General features: G+C 38.4%; 1 protein-coding gene across 3 annotated transcripts in view; it reads right to left on the bottom strand.

The window, feature by feature from the left end:
• Positions 1-15,405, bottom strand: part of VPS13A (vacuolar protein sorting 13 homolog A) — a 259,057-nt gene extending 243,652 nt beyond the window's left edge. For 2 of the 3 annotated variants that reach the window (XM_082614124.1, XM_082614125.1), the window contains exon 1: positions 15,065-15,257. In XM_082614124.1, coding sequence (XP_082470250.1) covers positions 15,065-15,164 — 100 coding nt within the window. In that variant the 5' untranslated portion in view covers positions 15,165-15,257. Of the gene's footprint in view, positions 1-15,064 lie in introns of all 3 variants that reach the window. The other variant, XM_082614126.1, reaches the window with a different exon arrangement.
• Between the last annotated feature and the right edge of the window lie 5,146 nt (positions 15,406-20,551).

Below are 20,551 nucleotides of genomic sequence, written 5' to 3'. Positions count from 1 at the left end.
AACTTTTATTTTAACAAGTTAGGTAAACTTCATTCCTAAATGTCATATTAAGGAAAATAATCATAAAAATGTGTATAACAGAAACAGAATCCAACTATGATTGCTGGCTCACCTTCATCCTTCAACTTAGTTTAAGCTTGTATGTCTGACCAAAACATCATTTACTATAAGTTCTGACCTCTACAGTTGTAGCTCACTGCTAATGAATACATTTTCATCAAAATTATACAAATAATATGAATTTACCAATACAGCATGATATAAGAAAATACAGGAAAAAATGAACTGTATTTAAATATATTTGTAATGAACAATTGCAAAGAAATTTTTAATCCATCAATGTGAGGTTAACGAGGATTTCCTAGAGATACTGGAACGTTGTCATATCTTGCTCTGTTTTAATTCTGCTACACAAAATGAATGTCTTCACTTTTAAGCAATAATTTGAATATGAGTAACTGCTGTCTAGACGTTCACATAACGTCTGGGGAAAAAAACAAGAAATAAAATCAGTAAACATCTAATAAAGGTAAGCTGTACAATTAGACAAACTTATTGATCCATTGTGGTAGTGACCAATCAGTGAATGATATAGGTACATGGAGTATCACTTATTGTTTTTTCTACTGTAATGTTCAAATGTAGAGCGTAAACTTTTCATTTATGGATAATTCTTTGTACTGGCAGCCTTCAATATACTTTGTGCTCTGAATTTTTTTTTCGAATCAATATGCTATGCAGGGGCTTCCCTGGTGGCGCAGTGGTTGAGAGTCCGCCTGCCGATGCAGGGGACACGGGTTCGTGCCCCGGTCCGGGAGGATGCCACATGCCGCGGAGCGGCTGGGCCCGTGAGCCATGGCCGCTGAGCCTGCGCGTCCGGAGCCTGTGCTCTGCAACGGGAGAGGCCACCACAGTGAGAGGCCAGCGTGTACCGCAAAAAAAAAAAAAAAAAAAAAAAAGGAAGAAATAATCCCAAATCAACAACCTAAATTTGCATCTTAAAGAAACAGAAAAAGATTAACTACACCCAAAGCTACCAGAAGGAATTAAATAATAAAGTTTAGAACAGACATAAGCAAAACAAAGAACAGAAGACCAAGAGAAAACTGATGAAACTAAAAGCTCGAAACCACACATAGCTAAAAAGCGAAAGGATTAAAAAAGATTTCCCATGCAAATAATAACCAAGAGAGCAGAAATAGCTATACTGATATTAGACAAAACAGGCTTTAAGTCAAAAGCTGTTACAACAAACAAAAAAGTTCAACAAAATTGATAAATCATTAGCTAGCCTTACCAAGAAAAAGAGAGAGGAGTCAAATACAATTGACCCTTGAACAACACAGGTTTGAATTTTGTGGGTCCACTTACATGTGGATTTTTTTCCAATAAGTATGTACTTCAGTACTACATGATCCATAGATAGCTGAATCCGAGAATGTGAACCACAGATATGGAAGGCCAACTCTAAAGTTATATGCAGATTTTCGACTGTGTGGGGGTTCGATGCCCCTAACCCCTGCGTTGTTCAAGAGTCAACTGTAACTAAAATGAGAAATGAAGGAGGGGATAGTACTACCATTTTTACAAAAATAAAAAGGATTGTAAGAATACTATGAGCAGCTGTATGTCAACAAATTTGACAGCCTAGATAAAATGGATAAATTCCTAGAAACACACCCTACCACTAATGAATCACGAAGAAATGCATAATCTGAACAGATCTATAATTAGTAACGAGATTTCATCACTAATCAAAAACCTCCCCACAACAACAACAACAAAAGCCCAGGATCAGATAGTTTCTTCTCCAAACATTTAAAACAGAACACCAATCCTCCTCAAATTCTTCCCAAAAACTGAAGAGAAGGAAATACTTTCAAACTCAATATACGAGGTCAGCATTAATCTGATACCAAAGCCAGACAAAGATACCACAGGAAAAGTACATATTAATATCCCCCATGGATACTGAGGCAAAAATCCTCAACAGAATACTAGCAAACAAAATTCAATAGTACACTAAAAGAATTATATACCATTCATTACTCAGTATAACATTCTAGGAATGGAAAGGTTCAATATACAAATTCAATCAATGTGATACACCTCATTAACAGAATGAAGGAAAAAACACAGATCACCTCAACTGATGAAGAAAATGCATTCAAAAAAATTTCAACATTCTTTCATGATAAAAACACTCAAAAAGTTAGGAATTAAAGGAAACTGCCTCAATATATTAAGGCCATATATGAAAAGCCCACAATGAACATCATACTCAATGGTGAAAGACAAGTCTTTTCCTCTAACATCAGGAACAAGATAAGGATGCCCACTTTTGCCACTTTTATTCAACATAGAAAGTCATAGCCAGAGCAATTAGGCAAGAATAAATAAAAGGCATCCACATTGGAAAGAAAGAAGTAAATTTCTCTCTGTTCACAGACAGCATGATCTTATATGCAGAAAAACTTAAATATTCCACACACAAAAAAAAACTGCTAGAATAAATGGATTCAGCATGTTGCTGGGTACACAATCAAAACACAAAAACCAGGGGCTTCCCTGGTGGTGCAGTGGTTGAGAGTCCGCCTGCCGATGCAGGGGACACGGGTTCATGCCCCGGTCTGGGAAGATCCCACATGCCACGGAGCGCCTAGGCCCGTGAGCCATGGCCGCTGAGCCTGCTCGTCCGGAGCCTGTGCTCCACAACAGGAGAGGCCACAACAGTGAGAGGCCCGCGTACCGCAAAACAAACAAAAAAAAAGGCACAAAAATCAGTTGTTTCTATTCATTAACAATCAACAATTCAAGATGGAAATTAAGGAAAAAATTCCATTTACAATAGCGTCAAAAATAATAAAATGCTTAGGAATAAACTTAATGGGGGGAGGGGGAGGGAAGGGAGAATGATTTATACCCCAAAACCTATAAAACATTGTTGAAATAAAGTAAAAACACATATAAATGGAAAGACATTCCATGTTCACAGACTGGAAGACAATATTGTTAAGATATCAGTACTACCCAAAGCAACCTACAGATTCAATGTAATCCACATTAAAATCCCATTGTTTTTTGCAGAAATAGAAAAATTCATATGGCATCTCAAAGGACCCACAAACAGTCAAAACAACCTTCAAAAGAAACTTGGCAGTCTCACATTTCCTGATTTCGAAATGTACTAACAAAAGCACAGTGATCAAAACAACATGGTGCTTGCTAAAAAGACAACATATGGAATGGGAGAATATATCTGCAAATGCCGTGACTGACAAGGGGTTAATATCCAAAATATGCAAACAGCTCATACAACTCAATTATCAAAAAAATAAACAATCCAATAAAAAAAAATGGGTGGAAGACTTGAATACACATTTTCCCAAAGACAACATATGGACGGCTAATAGGCACATGAAAAGATTCTCAATATTGCTAATTATTAGAGAAATGCAAATCAAAAGCACAATGAGATATCACTTCACACCTGTCAGAATGGCTATCATCGAAAGTCTACAAACAACAATGTTGGAGAGGATATGGAGAAAAGGGAACCCTCATACACTGTTGGTGGGAATGTAAATTGGTGCAGCCACAATGTAAAGCAGTATGGAGGTCCCTTAAAAAACTAAAAATAGAACTAGCATATGATCCAGCAATTCCACTCCTGTGTATATAGCCAGAAAAAAAGAAAACACTAATTCAAAAAAGATACATGCACCCCAATGTTCATAGTAGCGCTATTTACAATAGCCAAGGCATGGAAGCAACCCAAATGCCCATCAATAGGTGACTGGATTAAGATGTGACACACACACATACGTACACACACACACACAATGGAATATTACTCAGCCATAAAAAAGAATGAAATATGGCCATCTGCAGCAAGAAGGATAGACCTAGAGAATACTACGCTTAGTGAAAAAAGTCAGAGAAAGACAAACATTATACTATATCACTTATATATGGAATCCAAAAAATAATACAAATGAATGTATATACAAAACAGGTTCACAGACATAGAAAACAAACTTGTGGTTACCAAAGGGGAAAGGGACAGAAGGAGGGACAATTTTCAGGTATGGGATGAAGATATACAAACTGCTATATATAAAATAGATAAGAAACAAGGATTTACTATATAGCACAGGGAATTATACCCACTATCTTGTAATAACCTATAACAATATAATCTGCAAAAATAATGACTCACTATGCTGTACACCTGAAACTCACACAATATTGTAAATCAACTCTATTTCAATTAAAAACGAAACAAAATCCAGCATGGTGCTGGAACACAAAAACTTAGACCAATCGAATAGAGAGCCCAGAAATAAACCCTCACATATATAGTTAAATGATTACTGACAAGGCTACTGAGATCATTCAATTTGGAATTTGTCTTTTCAACACTATATCCAAACATTAACTCAAAATGGATCAAAGACTTAAATGTCAGACCTAAAACTATAAAATTCTTAAAAGAAAGCATAGGTGAAAAGTTGCATGACCTCGATTTGGCAATGATTTCTTGGACATGACACTAAAAGCAACAACCACAAAAAATAGAAGATTTGGACTTCATCAAAATTAAAAATTTTTGTACATCATAGGACACTATCAACATTGAAAAGGCAACACATGGAACAGGAAATATCTACAAGTCACACATCTAATTCAGAATATATAAAGAGCTCCTACAACTCAACACAAAACCAAACAACCCAATTAAAAATGGCCAAAGATCTTGAACACATATTTTTCTAAAGAAGATATACAGGGCCTCCCTGGTGGCGCAGTGGTTGAGAGTCCGCCTGCCGATACAGGGGATACGGGTTCGTGCCCCGGTCTGGGAGGATCCCATATGCCGCGGAGCGGCTGGGCCCGTGAGCCATGGCCGCTGAGCCTGTGCGTCCGGAGCCTGTGCTCCGCAACGGGAGAGGCCACGACGGTGAGAGGCCCGCGTACAGCAAAAAAAAAAAAAAAAAAAAAGAAGATATACAAATGGCCCATAAGCACAAGAAAAGATGTTCAAAAGCACTAATCAATATTGAAGTGCAAATCAAAATGACAATGAGATGGCTCCTCACATCCATTAGGATGGCTACTATCAACAAAAGAAAGTAATGGCTTTCTGAGGATGCAGAGAAATTGGAACCCTTGTGCACCACTGGTGAGAATGTAAAACAGTGTGACTGCTATGGAAGGTAGTATCGTGGTCCCTGAAAAAATTAATTACCATGAGACCCAGCAATTCCACTTGTGGGTATATACCAAAAATATTTGAAAGCAGGGACTCAAAAGAGACATTTGTACACTCATGTTTGTAGCAGCATTATTCACAATAGCTAAAATGTTGAAACAACCACTGTGTCCACTGACAAATGAATGGAGGAAAAAAAATGTGGTATATACATACAATGGGACATAATTCACGCTTAAAAATGAATGAAATTCTGACATATGCTATAACAGATTAACCTTGAAGACATTATGCTAAGTGAAATGTGTCAGACACAAAAGAACAAATATTGCATGATACCACTTACATGGGGTACCTAGAATAGTCAAATTCATAGAGGCACAAAATAGAATGGTGGTTGTCAGAGGCAGAGGGGAGGGAAAATGTGTAGTTACTGCTTAATGGGTATTACATATTAAAACTGTAACAGTATTACAGTTTTGCAAGACAAAAAGAGTTCCGGAGATGGATGTGGTGATGGTTACACAACAATGAGAATATACCTAATGCCACTGTACACTTAAAAATGGTTATGATAAATTTCACATTCTATGTATTTAACCACAATCTGTAATGGGGATGGGGGTGAAGGAGAAATGAAGTCTTTCTCAAACAAAAACGGATAGAATTTGTTGCCAGTGGACCTCCCTTGCAAGAAATGTAAAGTTTTCAGAGAGAAAGGAAATGATAGAGGTCAGAAACTCAGACCTACAAAAGCATTAGAGAAGGAATAAATTAAGGTAAAATTAAGCCTTTTATTTTCCTTATTCTTAAAGGTCTAATGGAAAATTGTTCTAAATAATAATAGCAACAGTACATTGAGTACAGTTTATGGATAAGTGAAATGAATAATAACAATGTTATGAAGGAGCAGAAGAAATGGAATGGAGTACTGTTATAAGATACCTCCACTATCCCTGAAGCAGGACAGTATTATCTGAAAGTGGACCTAGATTAGTTCTAAATTTTAAATGTATACTGCAATTTTAAGGCAACAACAACAAAAAAAAACACTAAAGAAGTATAATTAATATGCTAGGAGAGAAGAAAAAAATTAAATCATATAAAATGCTCAACTAAAACCAGAGAAAGGCAGAAAAAGAGGGGGAGATTTTAAAAAGCAAAGACAGACATGCAACAAAAAGAGTTACAACTATGATAAATATAAATGCATTAACCCAACTATATCAATAATCATTTTAAATTAAATGTGAATGGTCTGAACATACTAATTAAAAGAGACATGATAAGAGTGGATAAAAAAACAAACCCAACTACAAGGTGTCTACAAGAAACCCACTTTATTTTTAAATTATTTTTAAATTATTTTTTATTGTGGTAACATTGGTTTGTAACATTATATAAGTTTCACGTGTACAAATTATTTTTCCACTTTTGTATAAAAGACAGCTTGCTCACCAACAAAAATTTAGTTTCCAGTCATCACCATACAGTAGATCCCCTCTACCCATTTTGCCCTCCCCGCAACCCCTATCCCTCTGGTAACCACTACCCTATTCTCTGTATCTACATATTTGTTATTTGATTGGTTTGGTTTCTTCATTTACTTTGGTTTAGTTTTTTTGTTTGTTTGTTTTGTTTTTAAGGTTTTGGCCACACCACACAGCATGAGGGATCTTAGTTCCCTGACAAGGGATTGAACCCATGCCCCCTGCAGTGGAAGCATGGAGTCCTAACCACTGGACTGCCAGGGAAGTCCCTGTTTGTTTTTTTTACTCCACATATGAGTGAAATATAGCATTTGTCTGTCTCCACCTGACTTATTTCAGTTAACAAAATACTCTCAAGGTCCAACCATGTTGCCACAAATGGCAAGACAAGAAACCAATGTTAAATATAAAGACACAAATTAAAAATAAAGGGATATAACAAATTTATAGAACATTTCATCCAACAGCAGCAGATTACATATTCTTCTCAAGCTCACACAGAACATTCACCAAGATAAGTCATACTCTGGGCCATAAAACATACCTTAACAAATTTAAAGGAACAGAAGTCATACAAAGTTTGCTTTCAGAACACAATGGAATTAAACTAGAAATCGTAATGATTTCTGGAAGAAAGCTGGAAAATCCCCAAATATCTGAAGATTAAATAAACACTAGCTTTAAATAACGCATAAGTCAAAGAAGCAGTCTCAAAAGAAATTCGTAAAATATTTTGAGTCAAATGAAAATATGACTTATCAAAATTTGTGACATGCAGCAAAAGCAGGGCTTAGAGGGAAATTTATACCATTGAATGCATATACTAGAAAAGGAGAAAGATCTAAAACCAATAATCTAAGCTTCCACCTTAGGAAACTAGAAAAAGAAGAGCAAAGTAAATCCTAAGTAAGAAGAAAAGAAATCATAAGAATTAGAGCAGAAGTCAATGTAATTCAATACAGAAAATCAATAGAGATTTCAATGAAACCAAAAGCTGGTTCTTTGAAAAGATCAAAAAAACTGGTAACTCTCTAACCATGTTAACTAAGAAGAAAGAGAAAAGACACAAATTACTAGTATCAGAAATGAAAGGAAGGGCCATCACTACTGATCCCACGGACATTAAAAGGTTAGTAAAGAAATATTATAAACACACCCACAAATGTTATAACTTAGATGAAATGTACCAATTCCTTGAAAAATACACTCTACAAAAACACATACAAGAAAAAATCATCTAAATAGGCCTATATCTATAAAAGAAACTGAATCAATAATAATCTTTCAAAACTGAAAGCATAATGCCCAGATGGTTTCACTAATGTTCTACCAAATATTTAAGGAAAAAATGACACTAATTCCTTACAATCTCTTCCAGATAACATATGAACATTTCTAACTCATCTATGAGGTCAGTATTACCCTAATAGCAAAACCAGATGAAAATATTACAAGAAAGAAAAACTACTGACCAATATCTTTCATGAACATAGATGCAAAAATCCTCAATAAAATATCAGAAAATTGAATGCAACAATGTATAAAAATAATAAGACTATGGTGAAGTGGGATTAATTCCAGGCATTAAAGCCTTGTTCCACATTCAAAAATCAATGCAATCCTATGGCTCATAGAAAAATCCTATGATCATATCAGTAGATGCAGAAAAATCACTTTACAAAATCCAACACACATTCTTGAACAAAACCTCTCAGCATACCAGAAATAGAGGTATGTATGGTAGAAAAAGTAGTAATAATGGATGTCTCTGGGGGTGTGGGCAAGCAAACTTTTGGGCATGATGGATATGTTCATTAGCTTGATCATGATGATGATTTCCTAGGTGAACACATATGTTAAGATTTATCAAATTGTAGACTTTAAATATGTGCATTTTACCATATGTCAATTATACCTCAATAAAACTGTTAATAACCAATTAATGGTAGAATCTAGATTGTGGGTATATGGATATAGACTGTAAAATCTTGTAGCACTGATGTATGTTTGACTACCTGTCATAATAAAATGTTCCCTTTCAACTCTAAAGTTTTATGAAAGTATCTTAGAATGTAACCAAGCAGGACCCTATGAGGCCTTCCCAGGATAGACACCCACCCATGTCCTCTGCCTGCCTTTTGTCTGTAGAAAAACTTTAGTCAAAGAATAAATTTAATCAGAGAAGTGAGAAAATGCAGAAAGAAAGGAAAACAGTCAAGCAAGACAAAATAATAATAGTTAGCCATTAACAAAGTCAAGGACTTTTAGTTCCTCCTCAAAAGCTATAGGTAATATTCTGAGCCATGTCCTTTGAGCTGTTTTGCAGAGACTGAAACCCCCACCAAGTGGAAGAAGTTAACTGCATGCTGCCCACAATCACAGAGACCCCAGACTGGTTGGAACCTCCAGGTTGATGATGCTGACTCTCAATAACCTCACCACCAACCAATCAGAATAATGTCCACGAGCTGTTCACATACCCCACAAATCCCTCCTTCACCCTGTCTTTATAAACCTTTCCCTGAAAGCCTTTGGAGAGTTCAGGTCTTTTAAGCACTAGCCGCCCTGGACTCCTTGCTTGGCGCCCTGCAATAAATGCTGCACTTTCTTTTACCACAATCCGGTGTCAGTAGATTGGCTTTACTGCATGCCAGCAAGCAGACGGAAATTTGGTTCGGTTACAAGAACATAAAAGAAAAACCAATATTTAATTGGTAATTCCACTAGACAATCATTTGTTTGGTTTCCCAGTATATTCCTATCACAGAAGAATGACTTCTTAAAATCAGGAACTGTGCCCTGGCTGAATCTTCATCTTCCTATAGAGTTACTGTTATACTGGGGGTATGCATTAAGAGGCCACTGAATATAAGACTATATATAAAGAGAAAACTGAGAGATTAACATTTCAAAAACAGAATATGCAAGTTAGTTTAAGAAAAAGAAGAAGAAATCTGAGTTTCTAATGTTACATAAAGATGTCAGGCATAACAAAATTTTTTTATTTGCCCAAGTACTGTAATTCTGGAGCAAACAAAGAGAAAGTGAGAAGGAAAACCATAACATTAAGAGGTACGTTCTATGTTACAAATGATAATTCTATCATACAAGCCACACTTACTATTACTTCTGCCCCTGAATTTCTAGTATTTTTTGCCCTGAAAGTGCTCTTCAAATGCACCCAGTTGTACATCACAATCTCCTGTGTCATTTGTTTTAAAGAAAACTTTTTTGGTGTCCTACTCTAGATAAATGAATTATAAATGTCTGGGAAGTGGTTCCAAAAAAATCTGTATTTCTAACAAGCATGTATGACTGATTCTGATGCAGCCTAGCTCTTGAAGGAAATATTAAATGCTAGATGGTTTAGCAAAGTAGGGAGGAGAACTTCAGCTGAAGTCTATGGAGTATCAATATTACCACCTCCCTAAATAGGTGATACACAGGAAGGGTGTAAGGGTGTAAATAACACTGTATAAAAAGTATACTTTACCAACATCAGAATTTGCCAAGAGTTTGAGAAAAAACTCAATTCGTCTTTCTCCTTCCACAAAATAGATGTTTCTGGCACTCAGTCTACATACTGCACAGGACCCAGTACAGTAGCACTGTTCTGCTGCATTATAATTAGTTTTTGTAAACTCCATTCATATGTAACAATGTTTCTAAGGAAAAATGAATTCTAATTTCCAAAGAGCCATCTCTGAAACAAATTTTCCATTATTAGATATGAAACTATCTATTTAACTCCTGTATACTAATTCATACTATTCATATGCCAATAGTGAAATTGGCTGGATTATTACACAGAAACCTAGCAAAACCATACATTTAAAACTAACAGATCCTTCTGATATTAGACCATAAAATATTAAGCCCATCATCTTAACATTTTTCATATGTAGCATTTAGCTTCTATTATTGAAATTTTCAAAGAATTTTTTAATCCTCTAAGTTTATCAAAAAAGTATTGCTTTGGGCTTCCCTGGTGGTGCAGTGGTTGAGAGTCCGCCTGTGATGCAGGGGACACGGGTTCGTGCCCTGGTCCGGGAAGATCCCACATGCCGCGGAGCGGCTGGGCCCGTGAGCCATGGCCACTGAGCCTGCGCGTCTGGAGCTTGTGCTCCGAAACGGAAGAAGCCACAACAGTGAGAGGCCCACGTACCGAAAAAAAAAAAAAAAAGCTATTGCTTTTTAAATTCTCCAAGAATTTTTTTTAATTCTAGCTATGATTCAAAGCTTCATTTAACAAAATATAACCAACTTTGATACATAAAACACTAACACATTATTTTTTAAATGTGGTAAACACCAAAATTAGAGGGATCACACTACCTGATTTCAAGACACTATAAAGTTACAGTTATCAAGATAAACATGGTATAGGTGAACAGATGGACACACAGATCGTTGAAACAGATACAGTTCAAAAATAAACCCACGAAATATAAAGTCTACTGATTTTTTTACAAACGTTCAAAGATAATTCGATGGAGAAAGGATATTCTTTTAAGCAACTTGTGCTAGAAAAATTGGACATTTGTATCGACATGCAAACAAAGGAACCCCAACCTTCAACCTATACTGCACTTTATACAAAAATGGATCAGAAATTTTACATTTACAAAAATGTAAAATATAAAATTATAAAACTTCTGGAATAAAACAGAGAAAATCTTTGTGACTTTGGGTTAGGAAAAGACTTCACAGATACAACTGACTCATAAAAAGCAAGACATTGGGACTTCTCTGGTGGCGCAGTGGTTAAGAATCTGCCTGCCAACGCAGAGGACACAGGTTCGAGCCCTGGTCGGGTAAGATCCCACATGCTGTGGAGCAACTAAGCCCATGTGCCACAACTGCTGAGCCTGTGCTCTACAGCCTTTGAGCCACAACTACTGAAGCCCACGTGCCCAGAGCCAGTGCTCCACAACAAGAGAAGCCACCGCAATGAGAAGCCTGTGCACTGCAATGAAGACCCAACATAGCCAAAAATAAATTAAAAGGAAAAAAAAAAAAAAAAGGCATGACATAAAAATTTTTTGATAAACTGGAATTGATCAAAATTTTAAACTTTTATTTTGCGAAAGTAGACTTGGAAAAGACTGAGAGAAAGTATTTTTAAATCATGTATCTTACAAAGGACTTGTATCCATAATATTTAAAGAACTTTCAATACTCAACAATAAAAAAACACTTTGGAAAAGAGTTTGGAAGTTCTTCAAAAAGTCTAAAAAAGTTACCATATGACTCAGAAATTCCACTTCTAGGTATATACCCAAGAGCATTTAAAATATATGCTCACGAAAAACTTGTACATGAATGTTCACAGCAGCATTACTCATAAAAGGAAAAATAATAATTTAAATGTCCATCAACTGATGAATGGATAAACAAAATGAGTTATATCCATATAATGGAATATTAGTCACAAAAAAGAATGAAATACTGATACACGCTACAATATAAACGAACCTTGAAAATATAAGATTAAGGGAAAGAAGCCAGAAAAAGAGGCCATGTATATTGTGATTCCACTTATTTAGTTATTTTATTTTACTTATGTTTGGCTGCGTTGGGTCTTTGTTGCTCTGCGCGGGCTTTCTCTACTTGTGGGAAGCAGGGGCTACTCTTCGTTGCGGTGCATGGACTTGTCATTGCGGTGGCTTCTCTTGTTGCAGAGCGCAGGCTCTAGGCGCGCGGGCTTCAGTAGTTGTGGCTCGCGGGCTCTAGAGTGCAGGCTCAGTAGTTGTGGCACACGGGCTTAGCTGCCCCGTGGCAGGTGGGATCTGCCCGGACCAGGGATTGAACCCATGTCCCCTGCGTTGGCAAGTGGATTCTTAACCACTGCGCCACCAGGGAAGTCCCTGTGATTCCAGTTAAATGAAATGTCCAGAATTGGCAAATCCACAGAAGACAGAAAGTAGATTAGTGGTTGCCAAAGGAAGGGTGGGGATAAATCTGTACTGACTGTTTATAGGTATAAGATTTATTTTTGGAGTGTTGAAAATGTTCCGGAATTAGATGGTGGTGACAGTTGCACTATTTTGTGGCTATACTAAAAAACACTGAATTGTACATTTTAAAAGGGTGAATTTAATGGTATGTGAATTAAATCTCAACAGAAAAACAATCCAATTTAAAATGAGTAAGATTTGAACAGACATTTCACCAACAGAAATATACAAACAGCAAGGAATAACATGAAAAGATGCTCACTAAGATGCCCTCAATCACTAAGGAAATACAAATGAAAACCACAATGCTTTACCACTATTTACCTATTAGAAAAGCTAAAAAAAAGAAAAGTGTTTTAAATGACAATACTAAGTGCTAGTGAGAGTGTAGAGCAACTAAACACCCATACAGTGCTAGTGAGATAGCAAAATGGTATAGCCACTTGAAAAGCAGTTCCATAGTTTCATATAAATTAAGTATTCCCTTACCATGGAACCTCGAAATCCCAAAAAGAAATAAAAATTTATGTCCACACAAAAACATACACATGAATGTTTACAGTAGCTCTATTCATAATCACCAACAACTGAAATGTCCCTGAACTGGGGAACAGATAAACATTTACAGGACTTCGATACAATAAAATATTACTCAAAAATATAGGAATGAAATACTGATGCATGCAACACATGGATGCCTCTCAAATTCATTTGTATAAGTGAAAGGAGTGAAATTAAGAAATCAGACCCCAAAAGCTACATACCACATAATTCCGTTTATACGGCACTCTAGAAACTGTAGGGATGGAAACAGATCGGGGTTGCCAGGAGAAGGGATGGGGGTTGGGTGGGAGACTACAAAGGGGCAGCAGAGGAAATTTTGAGGTCTTCGTGTAATTTTGCTGAATCAAGATTGTGGTGGTGGATACTTGCTTCCTTGCATTTGTCAAGACTGACAGAACTGTACATCACAAGAGTGAATTTAGTGTATGCAAATTTTAAATGACCAAATTTGTTGATAAATCACACTCCACACAAACCTCCACCTTGAATGTAGAAGCCATTTTCCAGTATAGGTCAAAGCACCACACAATGTTCTCAAGGCTTCCTAATGAGGTAGGTGGAGACCAGTTTTATCATTTATATTTCGCAAATGAGAAGCAACACAGATTAAACCATCTGCAAATTTCTGGTACTAGTCAGAGTGATGAGCTAGCATTTATGTCCTTAGTTCTTGTAGTCCCACTCTCTATCAAGGTACTAGATGCCAACAGTAGTAACAAGAGGTTTTCTTTATCAAACTAAATTATCTATTTACACTATTTCATAAAGGAGAAATATTAAGATAAATAAGTACTTTAGAAGAAGGCTGCAGAGGCATATTCAAGAACAGTAAAATTTAAAAAAAAGAAACAATATACTACTCACACACAAAAATTAACTCTAGCTTTGGCCTGGGAGACGCATTTCATAAAGAAAAGGAATCTAATTTCTAATGAGTGTTTAAAATAGATAAAAGTATAACACAAAAACAGTGGAAGCACTAAAAATGAAACTCCAAATAAGGAAGCGCACCAGAATAAACGGACACAAAGTAAAGCGTCGGTCCTTCACCATCTCAGCAACCTAAGGACAGGTTCATTCCCGTCTTTTGTAGGTCTGAGATGCTGCACAGCGCACCTAGTTTCTTAAAAAATTCAGTAACTCACTGTTATCCACAAAACCCCAAAGCCTTAACAAGCGTGACACCCTGCTGGGTCAGGTCTTGCACAACAAACAGTTCGAGTAATTATGACCAGGAGTTTTCACTCTGTGTTATCAGCCGAACCCAGGCGAGTCACCGGGACTCCAGGTGGTGAGGCCGGAAAGGGGAGCCGAGAAACCAGCACGGTTTAGCGGTACCCGGAGACTGGGCGAGGAAGGAAGAGGGCGTCTTCGGTCACAGCACCTTGCTTTCACGTGCGAGGCGGCGTGCGACACTCCGTGGGCTGCCCGGGGCCTCCGTCACAACCCAAGGAGGGGGGGGGAATGACAGGCACCAGACCAAGTCCAGGTGTGTCTCGTGGCCGCCCCTCGCCCAGCACAGCTGAAACCGGACCGCGAGAGGCAGAAAAGGGCGCCTCTGTGGAATGTGAAGTCCAGACCCCTGGAGTCCACTGCGGGTCCCCTCAGCGGAAAAAGGGGGCCCTTTTCATCCCGCACCCGAGACCCCACTCCCCTCCGGCAAAAAAATAACTTGCCGGCGGAGGCCCCGCAACTGCCGCCCGGCTCTATGTAATCTGACCCAAACGAGGGCGGCGGCAGGTGGCAGCGAGGGGCCCGAGGCCCCACGGAGGCAGGGCCGGGCTCCGGCAACTGGATCCCGGGAGGGAGGCGAAATGGAGGGGCAGCGGCGGTCTCGTTACCTGCCCAGATGCCCAGATTGAGCTGGGACTTGTCCAGGTTCACCACATAGTCCCCCAAGAAGCGGTTCAACACGTCCACGACCACCGACTCGAACACCATTTTTCTCAGCCGCGGTGGACGCGGCGCTCCTTCTTCGTGCGCCTGCCCTCCCGCGAACTGGCTCCTGGGCGGCTCCGACCGCGAGTCCGGACGCTCAGCCCCGCCGCGGGCCCTACTAGAGGCGGAGGCGGCAGCTCGCGCGACGCATGCGCAGCTCAGGCTCCAGGGTTGGGTCGGAGCGCGAGGGCCCGAAAGGTGGTAGGGCGGCTGCGCGGCCGCCTCTTCTACGCGTTCCCCGGTCGGGCCGAGCGCCGCTCCTCTTTCTCCTCAGCCCCTCCTCCTCCCCCCATCGCCTGGCAACGGGACGGGTACCTGGAGTTCCCAGGCGTTTTACGACCCCGCCCAGCCGGCAGTCCGGAGCCGGGAGTGGAGACGAGGACGGGGCGCTAGGGGTCGCAGTGGTTACTCCGGGCCAGGAACGCCCCGCCCCTAAGCGAGGAGACACGCCCCCACCCGGGCGGGGAGGTCCTAAACCTAAGTAAAGCAGGCGTCCTATTCTAGCTTCTTCCCTGTTAGGCTGGAGGCGTCCCGAGGTGGTCCCATGGAGCGCCCACTTATTATTACAGGTTTGCAGGTACAGGCAGAGCCCGGGCATTGCCGGCTTCCTGGGTCCGACCCCCCTGAATGTCTCGGTGCCTGTAACTGCCCCGCCCGGTCCTCCGAGCGCTTGGCGAGGACGCGCCGTTCCAGAGAGGGAAGTAAAGAGTAAACTCTGGGTTGTAATTCCACGCCCCCTTCCCTGCGTCTGAGATCACACTCTTTTTTGGTCAAGTTATGTAGACGGAGCCGCCTTTCATCCTTTAGAGAGTCAACCCGTCCGGAAGCTGCGGAGCGCCTTCTAAAAAATACTTAGATACCCCTGAGCTTACACAGAATGGCTGACCTTAATAGAGCGCTTTCAGACCCACTCCCACCCCCGCGTTTGGTCTTATATAGAAATAGGGCCAAAGGCCTGAGGTCACAGAGACGCTGGATGTGAAGTTTGGAGAACTATAATTAATAAACCTCTTAAGGATTTAAGATGTAGGGGTGTAGTTTAAACTTTTTCTTTCTGCATGACAAATGATGACTATTAATTCTTGTATCATTTTAGCACATTTTGTGTATAGTCATCCAGACTTTTTAAGGTTTAAAGGTTTTCCTTTGCAAGTAGAATGCCTGGCAAATACAGTGTAAAATCTTATATTTACATGAGTTTATGAATTATTTTTATATAATCTCATATTTGAAGGGCCTTTATTATGTCACAATTCAGTCTCTCGGTCTTTAAGATAATGAAGCTGCAATGCTAGGGATTCGGCCAAGGTGACACAACTAATTTTCTGCAGAAACAGATGGAACCTGTTACTTCTGGCTGACTCCACTCCACCATCCCACCTGCTCCTCTTGCATTTGGCTAATGACATTGGAAATCCACTTCAGGATACCTGAACAGAGAAATTAATAGAAGCTAAAATGCCTAGAAAAAGGAAAAGCTTTCTATAATCAGGTATTTTGCTACTGTACTATTATTAATAAGAAGCCAGATATACAGTAGCTAGAAAATTCCACTGTTATATCTAGCACCATAAATTTAAAGTACAGGAACTTCTAGAACTCACTCCAAAAATATGCCTTAAGTGTCCTGCAAACACTTCACACTAGTTTTCTACAATCCATGAAAGTACTGTGGAATTGGGTGAGGGAGAGTGTGCTGCTGACATTTTAGAAGTATCAGCTTTTATTTGCTAAAGAAAACAATGAGAAAAATTCTGAGAAACTGTTGGAAATAAAAAAGAAGACACATGTTGTAACTGAATTCTTATCTAGTGTTAGGGGCTGTATCATGAACACGTTTCCTAATTACTAAAAGGTATAGCCCTCCTGTTGCTTAATCCGTCTGAGGAAGTTTGTAAGCAAAAAATATATTAATGTCATCATATAAAAGATAGGTATACTTATTAAACCATTAAACCAATTATCTGTTGAACCTTGAAAAATAAACCCAAGGACTACCAAGATGTTGGAGTTTCAAATTTGGGAATGTGCCAGTGGAAGGTTTTTTTCCCTCCAGATTCTAATTAAAATGCTATACTTCATTGTTTGATCAAACAAAAAAAAAAGAAAAGAAAAGCATTTGAGTGACCCCAAACTGCAATATCATCCACCTGTGCAATAAATCTCCAACTTTGTAAGTAGGACTTGCTATATTGTGTTTAGTCTACATGCTACAGCTTTCTATCTTTGAAGTTTGGGTATACTGGTAGTAATCTTGGACATTTTTTTCCCTCCTAATTGTAATTCCTCTGTCCACAAGTAAATGTCATTGCCGTGCTGCTTGTCCTTATCATTCCCCATGTGAGGTCACTATTGTGGAACTAAGCTAGATGTTCAGATAACAAAGCCATTGAAGTACACCACGTTCCTGAAAGGTTTTTTGGAGGAAGAGCTCTAGAAGATGGCCATTCTACAGGACTTTTCCTGACCTAGCCTCATAAAGCCCTGCACTCCTATCTCAGTTAACAGTTTAAAAATTATAAACAATCAAAAGTTATTTGGATATATGTGTTCCAATCCTTAAGAAAAAAATAAAAGAGAGAAATTTGTTAGAAGGGAGACACAAGGAAAATATTAAGAAATTTACAAGAACCTTACCCAGGTAGTGTATGTGAAAATTTAAATCAACACGATCTTTCTAAAAGGCAGTTTGTAAACATGTACAAACTGACATATATATATGTACACATACATATGCATATGACTTAGCTCAGCAATCCCACTTCTTGAGATTTACTCTAAGAAAATAACTATAAATATTCAACAAGCTATCCCACAAGCACATTCATTAAAGCATTGTTTATAACAGCAAAAAATTAGAAACAATCTAAATGTCCATTATAGGGAACATGGTTAAGTAAACACACACACACAATGAGTTACTATACAAGTTTTAAAAATGATGAAGATCTATACTAATAAGGAAAGAAGTCAGTGATATACACTTATGAGAAACAAGGTGCAGAATAATATATCAATTATATAACTTGTGGTTGTGTTTTAAGTGTGCAGAGAATATATATACAGAAAGAAATCTAGATGTATGCTCACCAAATGTTAATGGTGATTATCTCTACCTAGATAATGAGACTTCGGATAATATGTATTTTCTCTGTTCTCTCAAGCTTAAAAATTTTTTTACAGTGAGCATGTATCTTTTTTCCCAAAATAAGAAATCTGTCTAAATAAAGTAAGAAGATAACTACGAACCAAGTATAATAACACTTCTCTTACTCATACTAATTGAAATGCTTTTAGTCTAAAACAAATCAGCTTTGGAGATTTTGAACCAAGGAGACTGAGTTTCATTACATTCAACTATATGCTGTATACTTGGAACATTAAAAAAAAAGGAAGATGTAAACTTAATTTATTCTTCTGAACTGGTAAAGAGAGATGTCCTGGAAATATCATTATAGTGGATATTCTTTTATAATGCTTCGGCAAACTGCATATGCACATGGATGAATTGCTCTTCCTAGAATTACAGCCAACTGAAGTTTGTGAGCAAGGTCCCAATCTTGGTGGAGAATTGATATACAAACATATGTGAATTCTCAAAAGTCAGCCAAAAGAATTGAACAGACATTTCCTGAAAAGGATATACAGGTGGCAAATAAGCACATGAAAATGTGCTCAACATCATTAGCCATTGGGGAAATGGCTAAAACCACAAATGATCTACCACTACATACCTATCAGAATGGCTATAAAAAGAATAAGTGATAACTCAAAATGTTAGTGAGGATGTGGAGAAACTGGATCATTTATGCATCAGTGGTGGGAAAGTGAGATGGCATAGTCACTCTGGAAAACAGTTTAGCAGTTTCTAAAAACTAATAATAAAATAAATATGCACCTACCATCTGAACTAGCAATTATGCTCCTGGACATTTATCCCAGAGAAAGGGACATATGTGTTCACACAAAAACTCGTACATGAATGTTCATAACAGCTTCATTCATGATGGTCAAAAACTGGAAACAATCCAAATGTTTTCCTACAGATGAATGGTTAAACTATGCTGTACACCCATAACATGGAATACTACTCAGCAATGAAAGGAATAAACTGTTGATACATGGAACAACTTGGATGGATCCCAGGAGAATTAAGCTGAGTGAAAACTATGATTCCATTTATAAAAAATTCTTGAAATAACAAAATTATAGAAATAGAGAACAGATTAGAAGTTGCCAAGGGTTAGGTATGGGGTGGAGGGATAGGTGTGGCTACAAATGGATAGAAGGAAAGGACCTTATGTTTTTGGAACACTTCTGCATCTTGATTGTGGTAGTGATTACATATAATTGCATAAAACTGTACACACACACACAAATGAGTGCACATAAAACTGGTGAAATCTGAATAAGCATTGGTACCATGAATGGTACCCATATATTTATTTCCTGGTTTTGGTATTTCAGGATGTTACCTTTGGGGAGCACTGGCTGAACCGGATGTGGGAACTCCTTGAAATTTTTTTGCAACTTTCTATGAATGTAACAATATAATTATCTTGAAACAATATTTTTAAAGGCTCTGCTAATTCGGGGTCCAATAACGGATACACCTGAGGATCAGATGAACCTGAAGTTAAGAGATTCCACATGGTTCTTTAATATCCCTACACAGGATACTTGGTAAAATATTTGTTGACTGAAAAAAAAGTGCACAACCTAAAAGTTGAGAATTCGACAGACATTCTGAGGACTTCAAGCCTGGGACACAGCATCTCAGATAACTCTAAGAAACAGTTCCAAAGAGGCAAAGGGGAGAGCCAGTATATATAGGAGTTTTTGCGACAAAAGACCAAGTAGTCGGAACATCAAAAGATTACTGTTAATAAAAGAAAAGTAGCTATCTCAAGTTAAAGAATTTAGCACTTTTCTATGTATGGGAAGATGCAAGAGTCTGGGCTCACTAAAATCATTCCTTTGATATGCACCTCAGCTATCTGGGGTCAGTATCAGACTCTAGACCCAGAATTAGGTTCCTGATGGCTGGGCCAAGATGAATCCAGGGAGGAGAATCTAATTTCAAAAGAGCACCCAGAAGGATCCTTCAAAAACATATGAGATCATGTCACTTTTGTGCTCCAAAGCTGCTAATATGCTGCCCATATCACCATGGTAATGGCCACACCCCTTCTGATGGCAGATAAGGCCCTATACAATCGGCCTTCCCCTCCTCCCTACCCTTATCTAGAAGCTCTTTCCTTACATATTTTCGTGACTCAGTCCCTCCATCTTTGTTTACTCTGTGTCATTTTCTCAGCCCTTCCTTGAACAGCCTGGTTAACCTTGATACCTGCCCTTCCCACCCCTCAGCTCTCCTATCACCTTCCCTG

The sequence above is a fragment of the Mesoplodon mirus genome (genome assembly GCF_964341445.2).
Source record: "Mesoplodon mirus genome assembly, chromosome: 1".
NCBI classification, from domain to species: Eukaryota; Metazoa; Chordata; class Mammalia; order Artiodactyla; family Ziphiidae; genus Mesoplodon; species Mesoplodon mirus.
Note: the sequence above shows the minus strand (reverse complement) of the source record. Positions and strands in the feature narration are given on the sequence as shown.